Consider the following 15,325-nt stretch of genomic DNA (forward strand, 5'->3'; position numbering starts at 1 on the left):
TTTAAAATCCTTTGTGATATGAACATCACCTCCATGCAGACCTATATCGGATAACACTTTTTCCAATGCATGAAGAGCATCCTTTCTATTTCTTTCGGGACGGAGTTTCCAAGCAAATCCAATATACAAAAATACCAATTTCTCAATAATTCGACATAGAGCATGCAATGTGCATATGTGAACATTACATAGTGGAATGTCAAGAATGGCCTTGAAGTCAGGGTCAACTTTATCTCTATTAGGTGCTCTCTTCCACCATTTAGAATCCATTACTTGAGCTGATTCTTTGCAGTAAAGACAAGGAGACTTTGAGTTACCTCCTTTACTAACGTTATACATGCACTTAAGTGTTTTAAGATCCTCGCCATGTGCCACTCTACTTGAAAATCACCTTTTCCTGCAACATGGAGATTCTCTCCTTGCACTTGTCTTTTAATTATTCTTGGTATTTCCGTGTGGTGAAACACCCAATCTAGTGTTTCATGGTCTTCTGTCTTCACCTGTGATTATACAAAACAAAAGTCTTACTATAAAAGATTTGAAAATATTGACTAAAATCAAGTACGAAATAAAAAATGATCATACCTGGAATGAGCCTAACCACCATATGTGTTTCTTCGACTGCACACTAAAATACTTCGAACTCGCTTCAGTCAATGATGTATCAAGTGCTCCATTCATCAATGTAATAGTAATCCTTTCCATTTTCTTTTCCTTTACAACCTCACACTCATCCAGTTTGATAACAAATTTCAAAATGCCTTTGCACTCTTCAAATGTTATTCCATAAAACTCGACCCATTAGGGGAAGGTTGAGGTCTATGGGGGCCCTTTAAGCTGCCATGAGATTAAGGAGATGATTAGTGTGAAGGCCAATAGGAAAAATATATGTGTACAAAAACGTTGGGTTGATTAAGACCCTAAATCTTGTGGTCAAAGGTGGAATCTTGCCTTTTTCAGATCTGCCAGCAAAGAAAATCTTCAATATCTTTTTTTTAAATATTTTTTTAAAGGAAAAGTTTCAAAAAGTTACCCCCCCTCACTTCCCTCTTCCCTCCAAAAGTAGGGGCGTGGTTCTCTCTCCTCCCTTTTAGACTAACCCACTTTCCCCATCTACCACTCACTACACCCTCACTTGCAGCCCTATCTTCATCCCCAACTTGAGGAAAGCTCTTTGCTACCACCTACTCAGAGAAAGCTCTGTTATCAGCCTCTTTCTCTCTCTAGAGGAAGCTCTGTTATCAGACTCTATCTCTAGGTCTCTCTCTCTCTGTGTGCAAGCAGGCACCTAATGCAATCTCTCATTAGCTTTCTTTTGAGGAAAGCTCTTTGCTACCAGCTACTCAGAGGAAGCTCTGTTATCAGCCCTTCTCTCTCTCTCTAGAGGAAGCTCTGTTATCAGACTCTCTCTCTCTCTCTCTCTCTCTCTCTCTCTGCATGCAGGCACCTAATGCAATCTCTCATTTGCTTTCTTTTGAAGGTTTAGCTTTCTGTGTGTGTGTGCATGTGTGTGTGTATTGTGTGTGTGTGTATGGATTTGCAGCAAACTTCTTTGAAGCTTTAGCTAGCTCTCTCTCTCTCTGTCTCTGAGCAGGTATTTGCTTTTTTGCCATATTCTTAACATTCACTTTCTTTTCATTTGGGCCATCTATGGCTCTTCAGTGTGTACGCAGGCCATCATCCACTATCGAGTCCATGGCTATTTCCACAGTACAGGATGATGAAGGTTATTGGATTCCTACCGTTTTTAAGCGGTTCATGTGGATAACAATGCAGCCCAGTTTGAGGGGTGCACACAAGGTTCCTCGAAGGCACATGGCTTCCACAAGCCATCACTGGAAAGGAAGGATCTTAGAATTCAAAGTTTGCAACAAGGATGGAAAGCGGCTTGCAAAGGTGCAACATGTTTACACCTCAAGCCAAATACATCTTGAAGATGAGAACTCACCACGGTTCCCAACTAACTGTAAGTTTCAGTCCTTGTTTAATGTTTCTTTGCTTTGGAGAAATGCTTGCATGAAGACTATGTGAATATCAAGAACTCCAATGTATTCTATTGTATGCAGATGTTTTCCCTTCAACATGTGTGGAATGGCAGCCTCTAGAATGTTTTACAGGGACCTTCGAAGCATGTCATGTTGATCTAGGTAGGCTTATGTATGCTGGGGAAACAAGTTCCGAACTTGCAAATAGAGGAGTATTTTTCATTGCTGCAACATATGTTGTGCCACAGAGGGGAAGGTTTGGAGCACTTGAGCCAATTTCTCCTCCTGCACTAAATAGCCCGGAATGGCCCATTCCAGACCCCACTACAATGGAGAGCTTTCAGCGCAGGATTTTCCATGACATTCAGTCAAGCCTAAAGGCTGCATATGGATCCCACAGGATAAGTGTATCTCTTTTCATGCCTTTACATGTGTTTATTGCTATTTTCAAAGCAGGCAAGTTCCATCGCACCCCAACAATGTGGATAAGCAAAGATGGGGCCTTTGAAGCTCTAGATACATTTCTAAAAGGCGACTGGACCACCAAGGTGGCAGAACATAAGGGCGATGTAATAAAGTGCTCAGCGGTAATGTCAATGGTAAGATGCAGGTATCAGATAGGCAAGCAAAATCTAACTATGGTGTACCCTATTAGAAGGTGGAAATGCTCGCATGGTGAATGGGAGGCTTTGGACTCTGATCTCTATGCTAGGGAGGAGGTAGAACTTCATATTGAAGTTCACCCAGGAGAGGAGCATACAGTGGTAGTTAATGATGATTGGAATTTTGCTCAGTTGAGAGATCGTATTGTCATGTCCTTTAATGTAAGGAACCAATTCAAGTTTGTTGTTTCTAATCGACCCATGCGTCAAAGGTCAGAGAAACATACACTCTGTGTGTCATTGGAGCCCCCTAGGGTCCTTAGCTTGAAAGACTGTTAAGTTGCAGACTTAGGTAACATTTTGAGTGATTTTGGGCGATAATTTGTAGCGGTGTACTTCTGAATACAAAATTATTGATTGCACCATAGTCCCAATGTCCTCTGTATTTCACTGCAACTTGGATTTTAATTTTGTTAAATTTAAAATTTTTAAGTATGTTCTATAAATTTATTAAACTTTATAGTGGAATGCTTTATAAGAATAGGTTTTGCTCTATAAAGCTCATTTCATTCTTAAGATCTTGCAGTTTCTATTTCCCTTCAATATCCCGCCATGGCTTCAAGCTCTAACTCGCTACGCGCAAAACTTGAGAAAATTGGGCTCTCAGCAGGTGCAGGTGAGAACATCGCCATTTTTGAGGGGGTGATCGATATGCAAAAAACTATAGACCTTCATGCAGAGGCTTTTCAAGAGCAGGTCCAGTACATGAATGATGTAGTGGCACAATATGTCGTGCAATTGCCTGAATCCACCACTAAATGGGTTCCAGTGGACTTAATCAGGCATCTGTACCATGGTGACAAGTCGTTCCGATTCAGGCTCAACCGATTTTTGAAAGGGCTTACATCTAGCAATTATAGGGTCGAAGATGATGACACCGTTTATGAATTGCAGGTTGGTAATGTAGGCACCACCTTCCTTTCATGGGATATGACGTTAGCACTGTTTTTGCAAGAAGCCAGGGATACAGAAAAAAAGAAGGGAAAGGCAGTGAAAAAGGAAGTAGCTCTTGTGAAGGAATCCAAAGGCGAGGTGGAAGAGGTTTTCTCAGAAGAAGCTGAAGCGTCCATGGCCTTGGTGCTTCTCCAACAAGGGTCAACTGAGGATGAAGAGCCTCATCGTGACCTCGAAGGGGATGAAATTGTGGAAGAGATCCCTGAGTTGGATGTAACCACTTTGAATCCCATCATCATGGATAACAAGGAATTTCTTTTCCTTGATGACATTTGTAAATCCTTGGGGTTAAGGGAGGATGAGGCCTTAAGCATATTAGCAATTGGGTCTGGTTTCTGCAAAGAAGACACACTTGAGCAACAGCCTGCAGGTGTACAGATTGATTTTGATGACCATGATCTTACCAAAGCGCTAGCATTCCAAGGTTATGATACAGAACGTACAATTGAGGCAACTGTTTCCAATGCTCTTGTTGCTATAGAAAATGTAGCAGCAGAGTATGAAAGTGTCCCTCAAGAAGCATTTCAACCACATAAGCGCTTGCATGTAGATACATCAGTTGAGCAGCGTGGAAGCAGTATAGACATATGCAACCCACGCATTAGCCAATGTGATGATGACATTGAGGTGGGTTTAAATCAAAGTTGTGCCTTCATATTTATAAGTGAGTTATTACTAACACCTGATTTTTTTCTCTTGTAGAAAGCTTATATTTTTGACAAGTTTGCTGCACGTGGAGGTGGAGTTCGTGTGCAATCCGATGGACGAGACACCTCCCTGATTCATTACCTTCCTAGCCTCTCTCCATCATTTATTCGAGTAATCCATTTAGAGTACTCTGAGGAGGCACAAGCAGAGCTCATCAAGTGTAAAGCTCTAAGTGGGGTTCTCACTGAAGATGGGCTAGCAAATAATGCAAACAAATGTATACTTATTAGCAGGGAGGCAGCCATGTACACATTTGCAGGCAACTACACCGGCCACGTGCTAAGCCACTGTGCCACTTCAATCTCCAAAGGTGTAACCAATCCTATTAGTATAGCTAATAGCCTAGGTGAGAAAACCACACAGAGTGACGAAGCTAAAGAAGCTCTCAGAAATCTTCTCAGGAACTTGTAATTTTCTTTCTACGAAATCAATACAAAATGTATACTTTTTTAATTGTAATGTTTCTAAGAAGTCTGAACCATTTCTCTTGTTTATTTGATGTGTCAGCACTGTGCCCTCTAAACTTTTGGCAGGCATGTGAATGTGTAAGAAATTTCATTGATAATGATCAAATATTTGTTCTTTGAATGTCACTTAACATCCAGCCGAAATCTGGCAGTACAAAATCTGAACAATTTTTAAAAAATCAGAATTTTTTATGTTTTTTGATATTTGTAAGCATATTTTTCATCAAAAAAGTGCACATACTCTTGGATAGAGTCAAAAAATAAAAAAAAAATGGCTGTGCGCTACGGCGCGAATTTCAGCCTTTCAAAATGCAGGGCAGGCTTAAATTCGCGCCGTAGCGCACAGCCCTTTTTTTGATCATTTTTTCACAAAAAAATGCATTGTGTGCACTTTATTTTGATGATTACTCTGCCTAGAACCATAAAAAAAAAGAAAACTGTTGCTTTTATAAAAAATGTTCTATCTAATGCCAGACTTCACCAGGTGATTTTGAGCACCAAATAACTTTTTTTTTGTCCCTGAGCTTTTCTAAGGCCTTATTGAGCTTTAAGCCTTTTTTTCGGACCGAAAATAAATTCAATATAATTTTGTTTCTGCACTATGTAAGGATCCTCTGTTCAGTGCCAACAACAATGCCACGTATAACAAGATAATGTTTCACAATCACCTTATCAGTAATATAAATTTTGTTCCTGTTTAACTAAGGCTCTTAATACATGATCAACAGTTTCTCTCATTCAAACAACAGTACAAGAAATGAAATGTCTGCTTTTATAACAGTTGAAACAAATGAATACGTTGGTTAACGAGTCATTGACAATATCTTATAGATTCAAAAAAATGTATTACAATGTCGAGATTACAAAAGGCACAAAGGCCGCCGCCTAAAAGATTAATCCTATCCTATAAAGCCTTCCTTATGGAGCGCTTTATCCTGACGTAAACGTAGTGCAAGTGCCATGTCAACAGGCTTTAGGGTCACCCTTTTGGCGTGAGCATGGCATAGCACCGAATCTTGAAACAGAGAGACCAAAATTGTTTCTGACGCCTCTTGGAGGGCCTCCAGTGCCGTACTCTGTACCCGAGTGACCCTGTCACTGTACTTGTCGATGACTTCTTTTACAACTCTTGCAAAGGGGGCCTTCGCCATGATGGGGTCTGTGCTCTTTTGGTACTTTCTGATTTCTCGCAGAGCCACGGTCCCTGGTTTCCATCTTCTCTTCTTGTTGGCTACGGGGGGTGGTGGTGGATGCGACCTCTCTTCCCATGGTTGTCTATCATTTCTAAATTTTTTTCGCCTTTCTTGCTCGGCTGGATCTAGATTTAGTCTTCTCTTACTTGCTTCTGCCTTCTTCTTTTCTTGTTCTTGTTTTAATCTGCGTGCTTCTTGAATTCTTTGTTCCCGTCTTTCCCTCTCCCTTTGCACCTCCTGCTCCAGTCTTTCCCTCTCCCTTTGCTCCTCCTGCTCCAGTCTTTCCCTCTCCCTTTGCTCCTCTACTTGTCGTCGATCCTCATCTTCCATCTCCACCTCTTGCTGCCTGTTTGCACGTTCCTTCTTTCTCTTGACACGAATCTTTATTCTTTGTTTTTTAGGTGGAGACGGGGGCTGACGCCTCTCAAGTTCCTCATGTAGTGTTTGTGCTAAGAGCCTATCCTGCTCTTCACGATGGCTTATTTCCTCTGCTTCATAGAAGTCAGCAGCCTGTTGAAACTGCTCTTGCTCAATACACAGAAGTGCTTCCTGGTCTTCCTCAAATGCGACCCTTAGCTCCTCTTGTAGCTGCTGAGGGAATAGGGCTTGCTGTTGCTCTCTTCTTCTATGCTCCTCCTCATCAATCTGGCGTTGTTGCTCTTCCAGCACACGCTCCTGCTGCTCAGCCTCTGAGAGAGGTCGGGGGAATGGTGTACGCGTGGCTCTAAATGAGCCGGTGTCTCCAGGCTGCTTGGAGACATCCTCAATATTGTCCAGTCCTGAGAACACATCCGGCTGTACATCTTCCTGTCTGGTCTCTACCTCTCTGTCCATGCTTGTATGCTCCTTTTTGATACGTTTTTGCACTTGTTGAAATGCCTGTGCCGCGGCTACTGCGTGTATTAAGTTGTGTGCACCAGACGGTACGTTTGGGTTCTCAGTTTTGCGTGCAGTGTGCTTAGTTCTAGCCATCCATTGACTTACACGACTGAATGAACGTGAAAATGTAATTTTAAAACTCACTTTCACAGGTTTATATAGTTTTTGAAAAATAACTTATTAATAAAAAAAATCTCGACATTAATAAAAAAAGCTCTAACTTAAAAAAGGTTACAATTTTCTAATATGGAACCCATTTTCGACCCATACGCCTCCGCGCAGCGAACCACTCACGCATCCCATGCACGGCACTTGATGCTCGCCATGCAATTGCTCGTTGCAGATTGACATTTTTTACAACCCTTCGTAGTAATGACACCTGCCCTTTTGGTTTCTGTCGGCGTCGACCTCCCAAACTGCGATAAAACCAATTAAACATCTCATGCAAGGCATTACCACCTCCACCATGTCGCGTGTTCTTAAAGTATGCTGCCTTAGCTTGATAATGAGAGCGCTCCATTCCTTGGGTGCTCCAAATTGCCATTGGACCATATTCGTCGAGAAAAAACTGTGCGTGGGCAAATATAATGTGCTCCAACAAAGATCATATCAGAATTTTACTATTTGGCGATTAATATCAGTAAATAGATAGAAAGGTAAATACCATATAGTGGGTGATATGTGTTTCTCCCCATGCATCAACCATTTGCTGAGTAAATGTATGTATTGCAGTCTTCAAGTTTGCAATCTCCTCGGCAACAAGTGGAGCCTTTTCTAGCAATTGAATCATTTTGTCAAGTGACTCCCACAGCCTTGCCCGCTTGAGACCAAGCTCTGCATTATTCCCACGATAAGTGGTGCATTCACAAATGGCCTTCCATAATTCATATTTTGTGTGACTATTGTACCCCTCGTAATTTGAGAGAAGGTGTCTTGCTTTGGACCCACCCATGCATATTTTGTTTGGATTATCCTGACCCGGTCCTGACTTTTTAGTATCCTTAGTCAGCTTTACAGCACCACCATGAAGCCCCACACTTGAAAGGACATCTTCCAGCTTACTGATGCATTCGTTGCGAAGATGTTCAGGCTCCATATTCCATGCATAATTGATATGTAACTTCAGTAATTTGTCCATTATGCGTAACCTAGCATGAAGCGTGCAAATATGAACACGGGAAAGTGGAATCTCTAATATAGGGCTCCATGAGATATCTTCTTGATCACGATTAGGCGGACAATTGGTATTACAATTCATGATGCCATTAACCCATTGCATAGGTTTCTTTGGATCTTTGTTTTGCGTTGCACTCATTGAAGTTGGTTGTACATTTTTCTTGCCCTTTGCATGAGATTTGGTAGTCTTGGTGGCTGCAACCTTGCCTGAAGCTTTGCCGCGATCAATATACTCTGATTTTGAATGGCAGCAATAAATACATGGAAAAAAAGTATTTGCTCCTAGCTTGCATCCCAGCATACACTTCAATGTCTTTAAATCACCTGCCATGTGCCACTCAACTGTAAATGTTCCTGCATCTTCCACATGCAAAGTTTCTCCTGTTGATTGCAATGATATGACATTTGGGATGCCTGTTCGGGTAAGGTACCATCGCAATGTATCATTCGTCTCCTATGGAAGCTCAAATGCTGCCAACCACCATATATTCTTTTCTGATTGCACTCCATAGTAATCTTTTCCCTGAGATTGACTTCCCTTGTTGGAATTTGAGGCTTGTGCACTACAGTCAAGAAGATTATCATCCTGTTCCAGATTTCCTTTCATAGCCCTGTTCATAAGTGTTAGGCTGACTCTTTCTAATTTTCGTCCTTTTACAATTTGACACTCATCAAGCTTTAATACAAACACAGCCTGACCTTGGCACTCCTCAATGCTTAGACCATAATAAGAAATCATAGCTCTTTGAAGGGTCCTTAAATCAATAAAGACATTGTTGTACTTGTTGTATTCAAATACCTTTGTAGTACATACAGGCAGAGCATCCTCCACATGACGGTAGCCACCTAACATGGTCGCAATTTCTGAGTTTGCACTTTTTCTTGCCATGGTTACACTGTATGGAGTTGGTAGCATGGGTCGAAGAAAACCTTTAGCACGATGACCTAGTGTAAACACCCTGTAGATGGCTTCATATCCCTTCCTACTGACACCAGCACTATCACATGCATCCATAATCTGTATGGGGCTTACCATATTTTGCAGCTCTCCAGAAATTCTGTTTCGGATTTGCTTAGATATTTTGCATGTGGGATCTTCTAGCAGCTTATATATGTCTGATAACTTAACAACATGTTTCAATATGCCTGCTCTACATTCCTCAGCACCACCTTCATATCCCATCATATCCCCAACAATATCTCTACATGGAACATAAATACAAAATAACATCAATATGTTTCACAAAACAGAAAGGCCTGCAAAACAATGGCAAGAATAGAAGTTACCTTGTTGCTCGTACACGTCGTTTTCTTGCTCCACTTAGGATTGCCAAGGTTTCTAGGGACTGACGCTTTCTTTTCCGTTGTCGAAAGCCTACTGGAAGCTTCTTCAGGCTTGCAAGATGTCGTTGCTTGTTTCGTGCATCCTGTTTGGCTGCATTCACCTTGTCCCGTTCATTATCAAAGGCCTGCTTAAGCAAAAAGTTGTTCTGCTGGAGCTCCTGATTCTGAGTTTTCAAGTTGTTCACCACTTCTTCAAGCCTATCAATGTCTTTCTTGTGTTGCTTCTGCAACTCAAGCCATAAGCCTCGGAAATGCAGTCTTGAATGCGATTCCTGAGCTGCAACAAAAGAAAGCCTCCTACAGTAGCCAAATAGACCATTAGCTCCATCACCTACATAACTAAGAAATGTAGTGATATTAACAAAATGAGGTGGAGCATTGGTGAGCGGGTCAATAGGGTATATGAATCCATTCGTCCAGAGGTCAATACATTTTCGCCCTTGTGATCGAAGAGTACCCAATGGCACATCGGTCACACCACTTGATTTTGTGCTGCGGATTGTAGCATACTCAGCAGCCAAATCTACATGTAACCTGAACTTTGGGGCTCTGTTAGATATATCTTCAAGTGGCATTTTCTTTAGGGTTAGGCAATGCTGAAAAGACCTTCTAGTAGAACACAATGCAAGAGTGAGGATAGGGTATTCTGAGGAGAGTGCAATGAAGTTTTGCTGTAAAAAATATTAGAAGGTCATAGATCTTCTGATTAGGTAATAGGAGAAAGGACAAGGAAGATGGCAAGAGGCATAGAAAATGGTAGATTGAGGTTTTGCAGCATAATGCAGTAGAGAGAGAGAGAGAGAGAGAGAGAGAGAGAGAGAGAGAGATGTAGATTGCAGACAGAAGTAGGGGATATGTATGGTAAACAATGCAAGAATGAAAAATGGTAAGCTTTGAAGCTATGGAGGTTGACAGAGGGATTTTCTGCACTTCAATGGGGGAAAGACATGAGAGAGAGAGAGAGAGAGAGAGAGAGAGAGAGCAGAAAATGATAAAAAAGATGAGGCATGGAGGATGAGAGAGTGTGAGATATCTGCATTTGGAAGTTCAGAGGTTATGGAAGCTTACTAATCAGAGATGCAGAGCCATGGCACACCCAAATGTGAGAAAGGGGAAGAGAGAGAGTGGTAGAGAAACGAGGGCGTCTTAGAGAGAGAATGTAGAGAGAGAAAGTGGGGGGGGAGCTAAACGTGGAGGGAAGAGAGGAGGGAAGGCTTTCCAGCCATTTTGAATTTGGGGAAACCAAAAAGTTACCCCCATTTTAGCTCAAGCAAATATATATTTGAAAAAATAGAAATTCAAATAATGAATGCATAAAGATCCCCTTGTCAGGCCTAGTCAAAGTATGCTTAGAGTCCTTAAGCAAAAGTACTTAAAAACATAATATGGCAGCTTAAAGGGCCCCCATAGACCTCAACCTTCCCCTAATGATTCTTCTTTGAAGTTGTTGTAGATCTACAAATATATTGTTCCAAGGGTCATACACAGTGGTTCCTTTACCACCATGAAATATTTCTTCAATATGGATATATTGTCCAATAAACTCATCTATACTTTCATTCAAATGACCTCTTATCTTCCACACTGTTGCTGGATTTGGCAGTAAAACTCGTTTAATCCTTTGATCTCTCAAAGTTGAGGATATCGCATGGAAAATCGAACTATATCCCTTCCTACTAACTCCACTAACATCAAGAGCCTCTTGGATTGTAGTACCATCAACTTGATTATTGGATATAAAGTCCTCTACAACATTGCGTTTGATTGTTTTGTATTTTTTTTCTTCAATCAAACCTTTTGCTACACCACAAGAAAGCAATCCTTTCATTTGTTTAACTGGAAGAAGGTTGGGATCCATATTTTCTTTTTCAGGCTCCAATAGTTTCCTATAGTAACAACACAATATGCCTATATTATTCAACACTTCCAATCCTGTTTTGCGTTAATAATGGACAAAATAGATATAGTCATTTGAGAGCATTTTTTAGTATAAAAAATAAAAAATTACAATCTAGCCTTGCTTCCTGAATTCTTCGCTTGCATCCACCAGTCCCAACCTTCAAATTTGCAATGTTTTTAATCTTCTTGGTTCGTTGTCTGTCTCCAAGCACGGTTCTCTTCCTTCTTGATCTTGTCAACTCTTTTTTACTCTTTGAATGCTCCTCAATTTCATTCTGCAACAACTGCTGCTCCAATTTTGCACGAATAGCTATCTCTTGAATCCTGGCCCCCTTTTCTTGTAGATACATTGTTTTATATGTTTCTGCAAATGCAGACTGTGCTGAAATATAACCAAGAAGTCCATTTTGTCCATCGCCCGCAAACCTCAGTAGTGTGGTTGGATTGACAAATGGAGGTGTAGAGTTTTTTACTAGACATTTTGGATATATACTTCCATCACACCATAAGTCAATATGTTGGAGCCCTTCTCTTCTCATATTTTTCCGTTGTTGAGCATTCAGCACCATATCCTTTCGTCTTTTTTGTGCTGGAGCATATTGTTCTTCTAAGTCGATGTGAAGATGGTGTAATCGCTTCTTCTGAGATTGTAACTCACTAGTATCGGCCATTTTTTGTGCTTCTGAGGTTGCAAAGTTTGCTTGTCAATCTCATAGTCTTTTTGTAACATGAATCGTGGAAGTGTGGCGATATCCATACAATCATTAAGTTCAGTGATGGATTTTTTATGAGAGGCCTGCACACGTCGTCAAAAGAGATGCGGAATCTTCGAGAAACAAAAAAAAATTAAGGAGATATTTAATGCAAAATCGTGTTAGTTAGACAAAAGATTATCTTATTCTTTTTTGAACTGACAGTTCGGTAGTCCTTACTGACAGTTCTGAGCCACGTTTCCATATTTTATTATTTTTGAGGTCTTTTAGGAGAGAAATAAATCGAAAAATAGTGAATTTCTTACAGGGCCCCAAAATGAGCTCCCTTTTTCCCTAATGGAAGTCTCAGCTTAAAAGGGCAAATGATCACTACTGAGAGAGAGAGAGAGATAGACACTCAGAGAGGACTGTATGAAGGATGTAGTTATTATATGCTCTCAATTGGTAGTTGACAGTCTGTGTTATGAAGCTTGTTATAGAGATAGTGCAGGAAGTGATAGCTTGTGTCGAGCAATTGCTCCGTAATAATAGTCTGTAGTAATACTTCTGGAAAGTAATCAAGAGCAATGTTGCCATTCCATCTTATTTCTGTGTTACTCTCTGCACTGTGTTGATTAAGCACGTTGTGTCTCTGTGTTAGTAAACATGCTGATTATGTGTGAGAGAGTAAGTGAGATATGCAGTGGAGAGTTGTGGAGTGAGAATTGAGAGAGTGTGTTTGAAGGTTTGCATAGTAGAGTAGTTTTCTGTGTGACCCCATGACCACTTGTTCGTATCCAGAAACTCTGGCGGGTGACTACACATCTCCCACGGCATTGCTTGACTGGTCTGTCACACAAGACTATTGTCTTGCCATTTTGTTGAGAGGAAAATCAGCAAGAAACACCTTGTGGTCCTTCTGGGGAATATAAACATTCTACTAGGGAAAATAAATTTCCTGCTGGGAAAAACTTTCTACTGAGAACTGTGTTGAGGAAAACCCTTAACGCAACTCTGCTGAACCACTATTGCAACTCCACGAGGAAACTTCTTGTGGAAGAAACTCTACAGCATCCTGATTGGAAAACTCTCAAGTTGAGGAAATCGCAGGGCAAAGCAGGAAAACCTCAGCTGAGTAGCATTCCACACCTTCAGGCGAAGGAAAGTTGTGGGTCCACTTAAAACAAGTCTACGGAGAAACCATAACATGGAAGGAACTTTCCAAAAAAGTCAGTACGAAAAACCTTTCACCACACAACCCAACCAGAATTAGGCATGCTTTTCGCATGTTCAAGAATCTAAGGATGGTGAAAAGTAATACCTTCCAAGAGATCCTCTAGGAATCTCACAGCTAGGAGTGCCTTAAACTGTCACAATCAAGAAGTCAGTGGTGTGGAAACTTCTACAACCCTGCACAAGCAAGAGGAAGTGTCAAAATTCAGGCACAATTTGGACCAAGAAAAGGAGTGCCAAAAGCACGAGAAGCCATGCACTGTCCAGGTTTGAGAAGCCCAAAAAGTGTGGAGCAACAAAACCACGAAGAACAACCACAAAAAAACCCTCGAAAAAGGTTCAAGGGAGCCATGACATCATCAGCCAAAAATTTCCTGTTTTTCTCAGGAGAGAAAGGGGAAGTTGTAAATCTACATGTGAAGAGGTTTGAGCAACTAGAAAGTAGCTAGACCTCGGGATGTGGAAGAGCTAGAGTTGAGTGAAGTCCACAGGGATTCTTTCATGAATACCTTCAAAGACAGAGCCATGGAGTGGGTGTCAAGATATTAAGACAACCATTTCCAGACCTATGAAGAGTTCATGATTGCTTTTTTGGGAAGATTCCACAAGATAAAGTCTACAACGCAACTATGTGATCAAAAGAGAGAGCTCCGACAAGAGGACATGTATGTAGAAGCCTATGCAAAAAAGATGCTGAGCTTGAGACAGAGAGTGGCGGAACAAACCTGACCCTCTATGCAAATTGTTGCCTGATTGGTTTGTCCAAGGGCTTAAGTCGAACATTCATGCAGCAACCAACACAAAGCATGCAGAAACAGAAGAGAAGTTTGAGGAACTGGTTGAGTTGGCCAAAATGGTAGAAAAATGAAGTCGAGAAAGAAGACAAAAGAGGAAGCCCAAGAAGAGCATCATCACTAAAGAGGATGATTCAAGCAACTCCTCACAAGACACTCCAGTGTTGGTAAAGAAAAAGAAAGACAAAAAGAAGAAAACTTGGAAGGCATGAGCAAGTCCTGGAGAACTGATGTTGTATGTAAAGTAGCTCTGATGCAAGAAATAAAAAAGAGCAAAGGCTCAGATTCCCACAAAAATGTGTTTTCTTCCCAATGCAAACAAGAAGGTCACCTCAAGGAGGAATGCATTGTGCCACCAACTTGTACCATTTGTAATATATACAATCATAGTACATGGAACTGTAAGTACAACATAAAAAATAGAGCTCCCATGGTGAATAGTATGGAAGGAACGGAAAGAAGACCCCCATGAATGGGAAGGTATGGACATAGAGGCTGTGGAAATTATTTAGGAAGAAGAGGCTAAGGACGAGCCGGTGGTTCTACAACCTTCACATGCTACTATTGTCAATAGCCTGGACACACCAAAGCAGAATGTGCCATGAAGAAAAAGCATGATGAAGAAAAAGCATGATGAAGAAAGGCAAGCAAAATTGATGCAGCTCAAAGAAAATCTGCCAAGTGCCAACATGGTGCAAAGAGAGGACATACAGATGGAGGTTCATGACATCTTGGCAGTCACAAGGGTTAAAACTAATGAATCTAGTGTAGTAATAACTTCACTAGATAATCAAGACTCACCCAAAGCTCGCCAAGAAGGCAGCTGTGGACTGGGATCAGCAGGAAAAGTTGAGGATACAAACTACTAAGGAAATAGAGAGAAGGCAAGGTAAGAAAAAAGAGGATGGCTCACTTGGAATCATCACAGATCTTCCGAAAATAAGCGGAAGCAAGCGCACAGAGCACCTCAATGAGGAATGCTCGAAAGAAAGCCAAAGGAATGCCGACTAGTTGTTGCAAACCAATGTAGTGTCAATGCTACTGGAGAGGCAGGTCTGCCGACTGAGACAAGTGTTCGTCGACTTATGTCCGAGATTCAAGGCCAAGATCCTGATGGTAGGCATTGAAGATGAGCAAGGAACTAAAGCACTCAGTAGTAGAAGAAACCCCGAAATATAGCAATATGCAAGTTGAAGAACCCCTAGCATCCAAAGATGATGAAGTGGCCAAATTCCCAATTCAACTACACGTGCTTATCAATGATGCACTACTGGATGGAGGATTTGGAGTGAATGTCATCACTGAGGAAATTGCATTAGAATTGGGCCTCAAGTGGAAG

At 41.2% G+C, this 15,325-nt stretch overlaps 1 protein-coding gene across 1 annotated transcript; it reads left to right on the forward strand.

Annotated features, from left to right (window-relative positions):
* The first annotated feature begins 1,650 nt into the window (after positions 1–1,650).
* Positions 1,651–2,926, forward strand: LOC147642225 (uncharacterized). Its single transcript, XM_086776333.1, has 2 exons — positions 1,651–1,966; positions 2,067–2,926. Exons 1-2 carry the CDS (start codon positions 1,651–1,653, stop codon positions 2,924–2,926), a joined length of 1,176 nt encoding a protein of 391 aa, XP_086632459.1.
* The last annotated feature ends 12,399 nt before the right edge of the window (positions 2,927–15,325 follow it).

Source organism: Cibotium barometz, chromosome 1, assembly GCF_041138505.1.
Source record: "Cibotium barometz isolate CiBa-2024 chromosome 1, ASM4113850v1, whole genome shotgun sequence".
Taxonomy (NCBI): domain Eukaryota; kingdom Viridiplantae; phylum Streptophyta; class Polypodiopsida; order Cyatheales; family Cibotiaceae; genus Cibotium; species Cibotium barometz.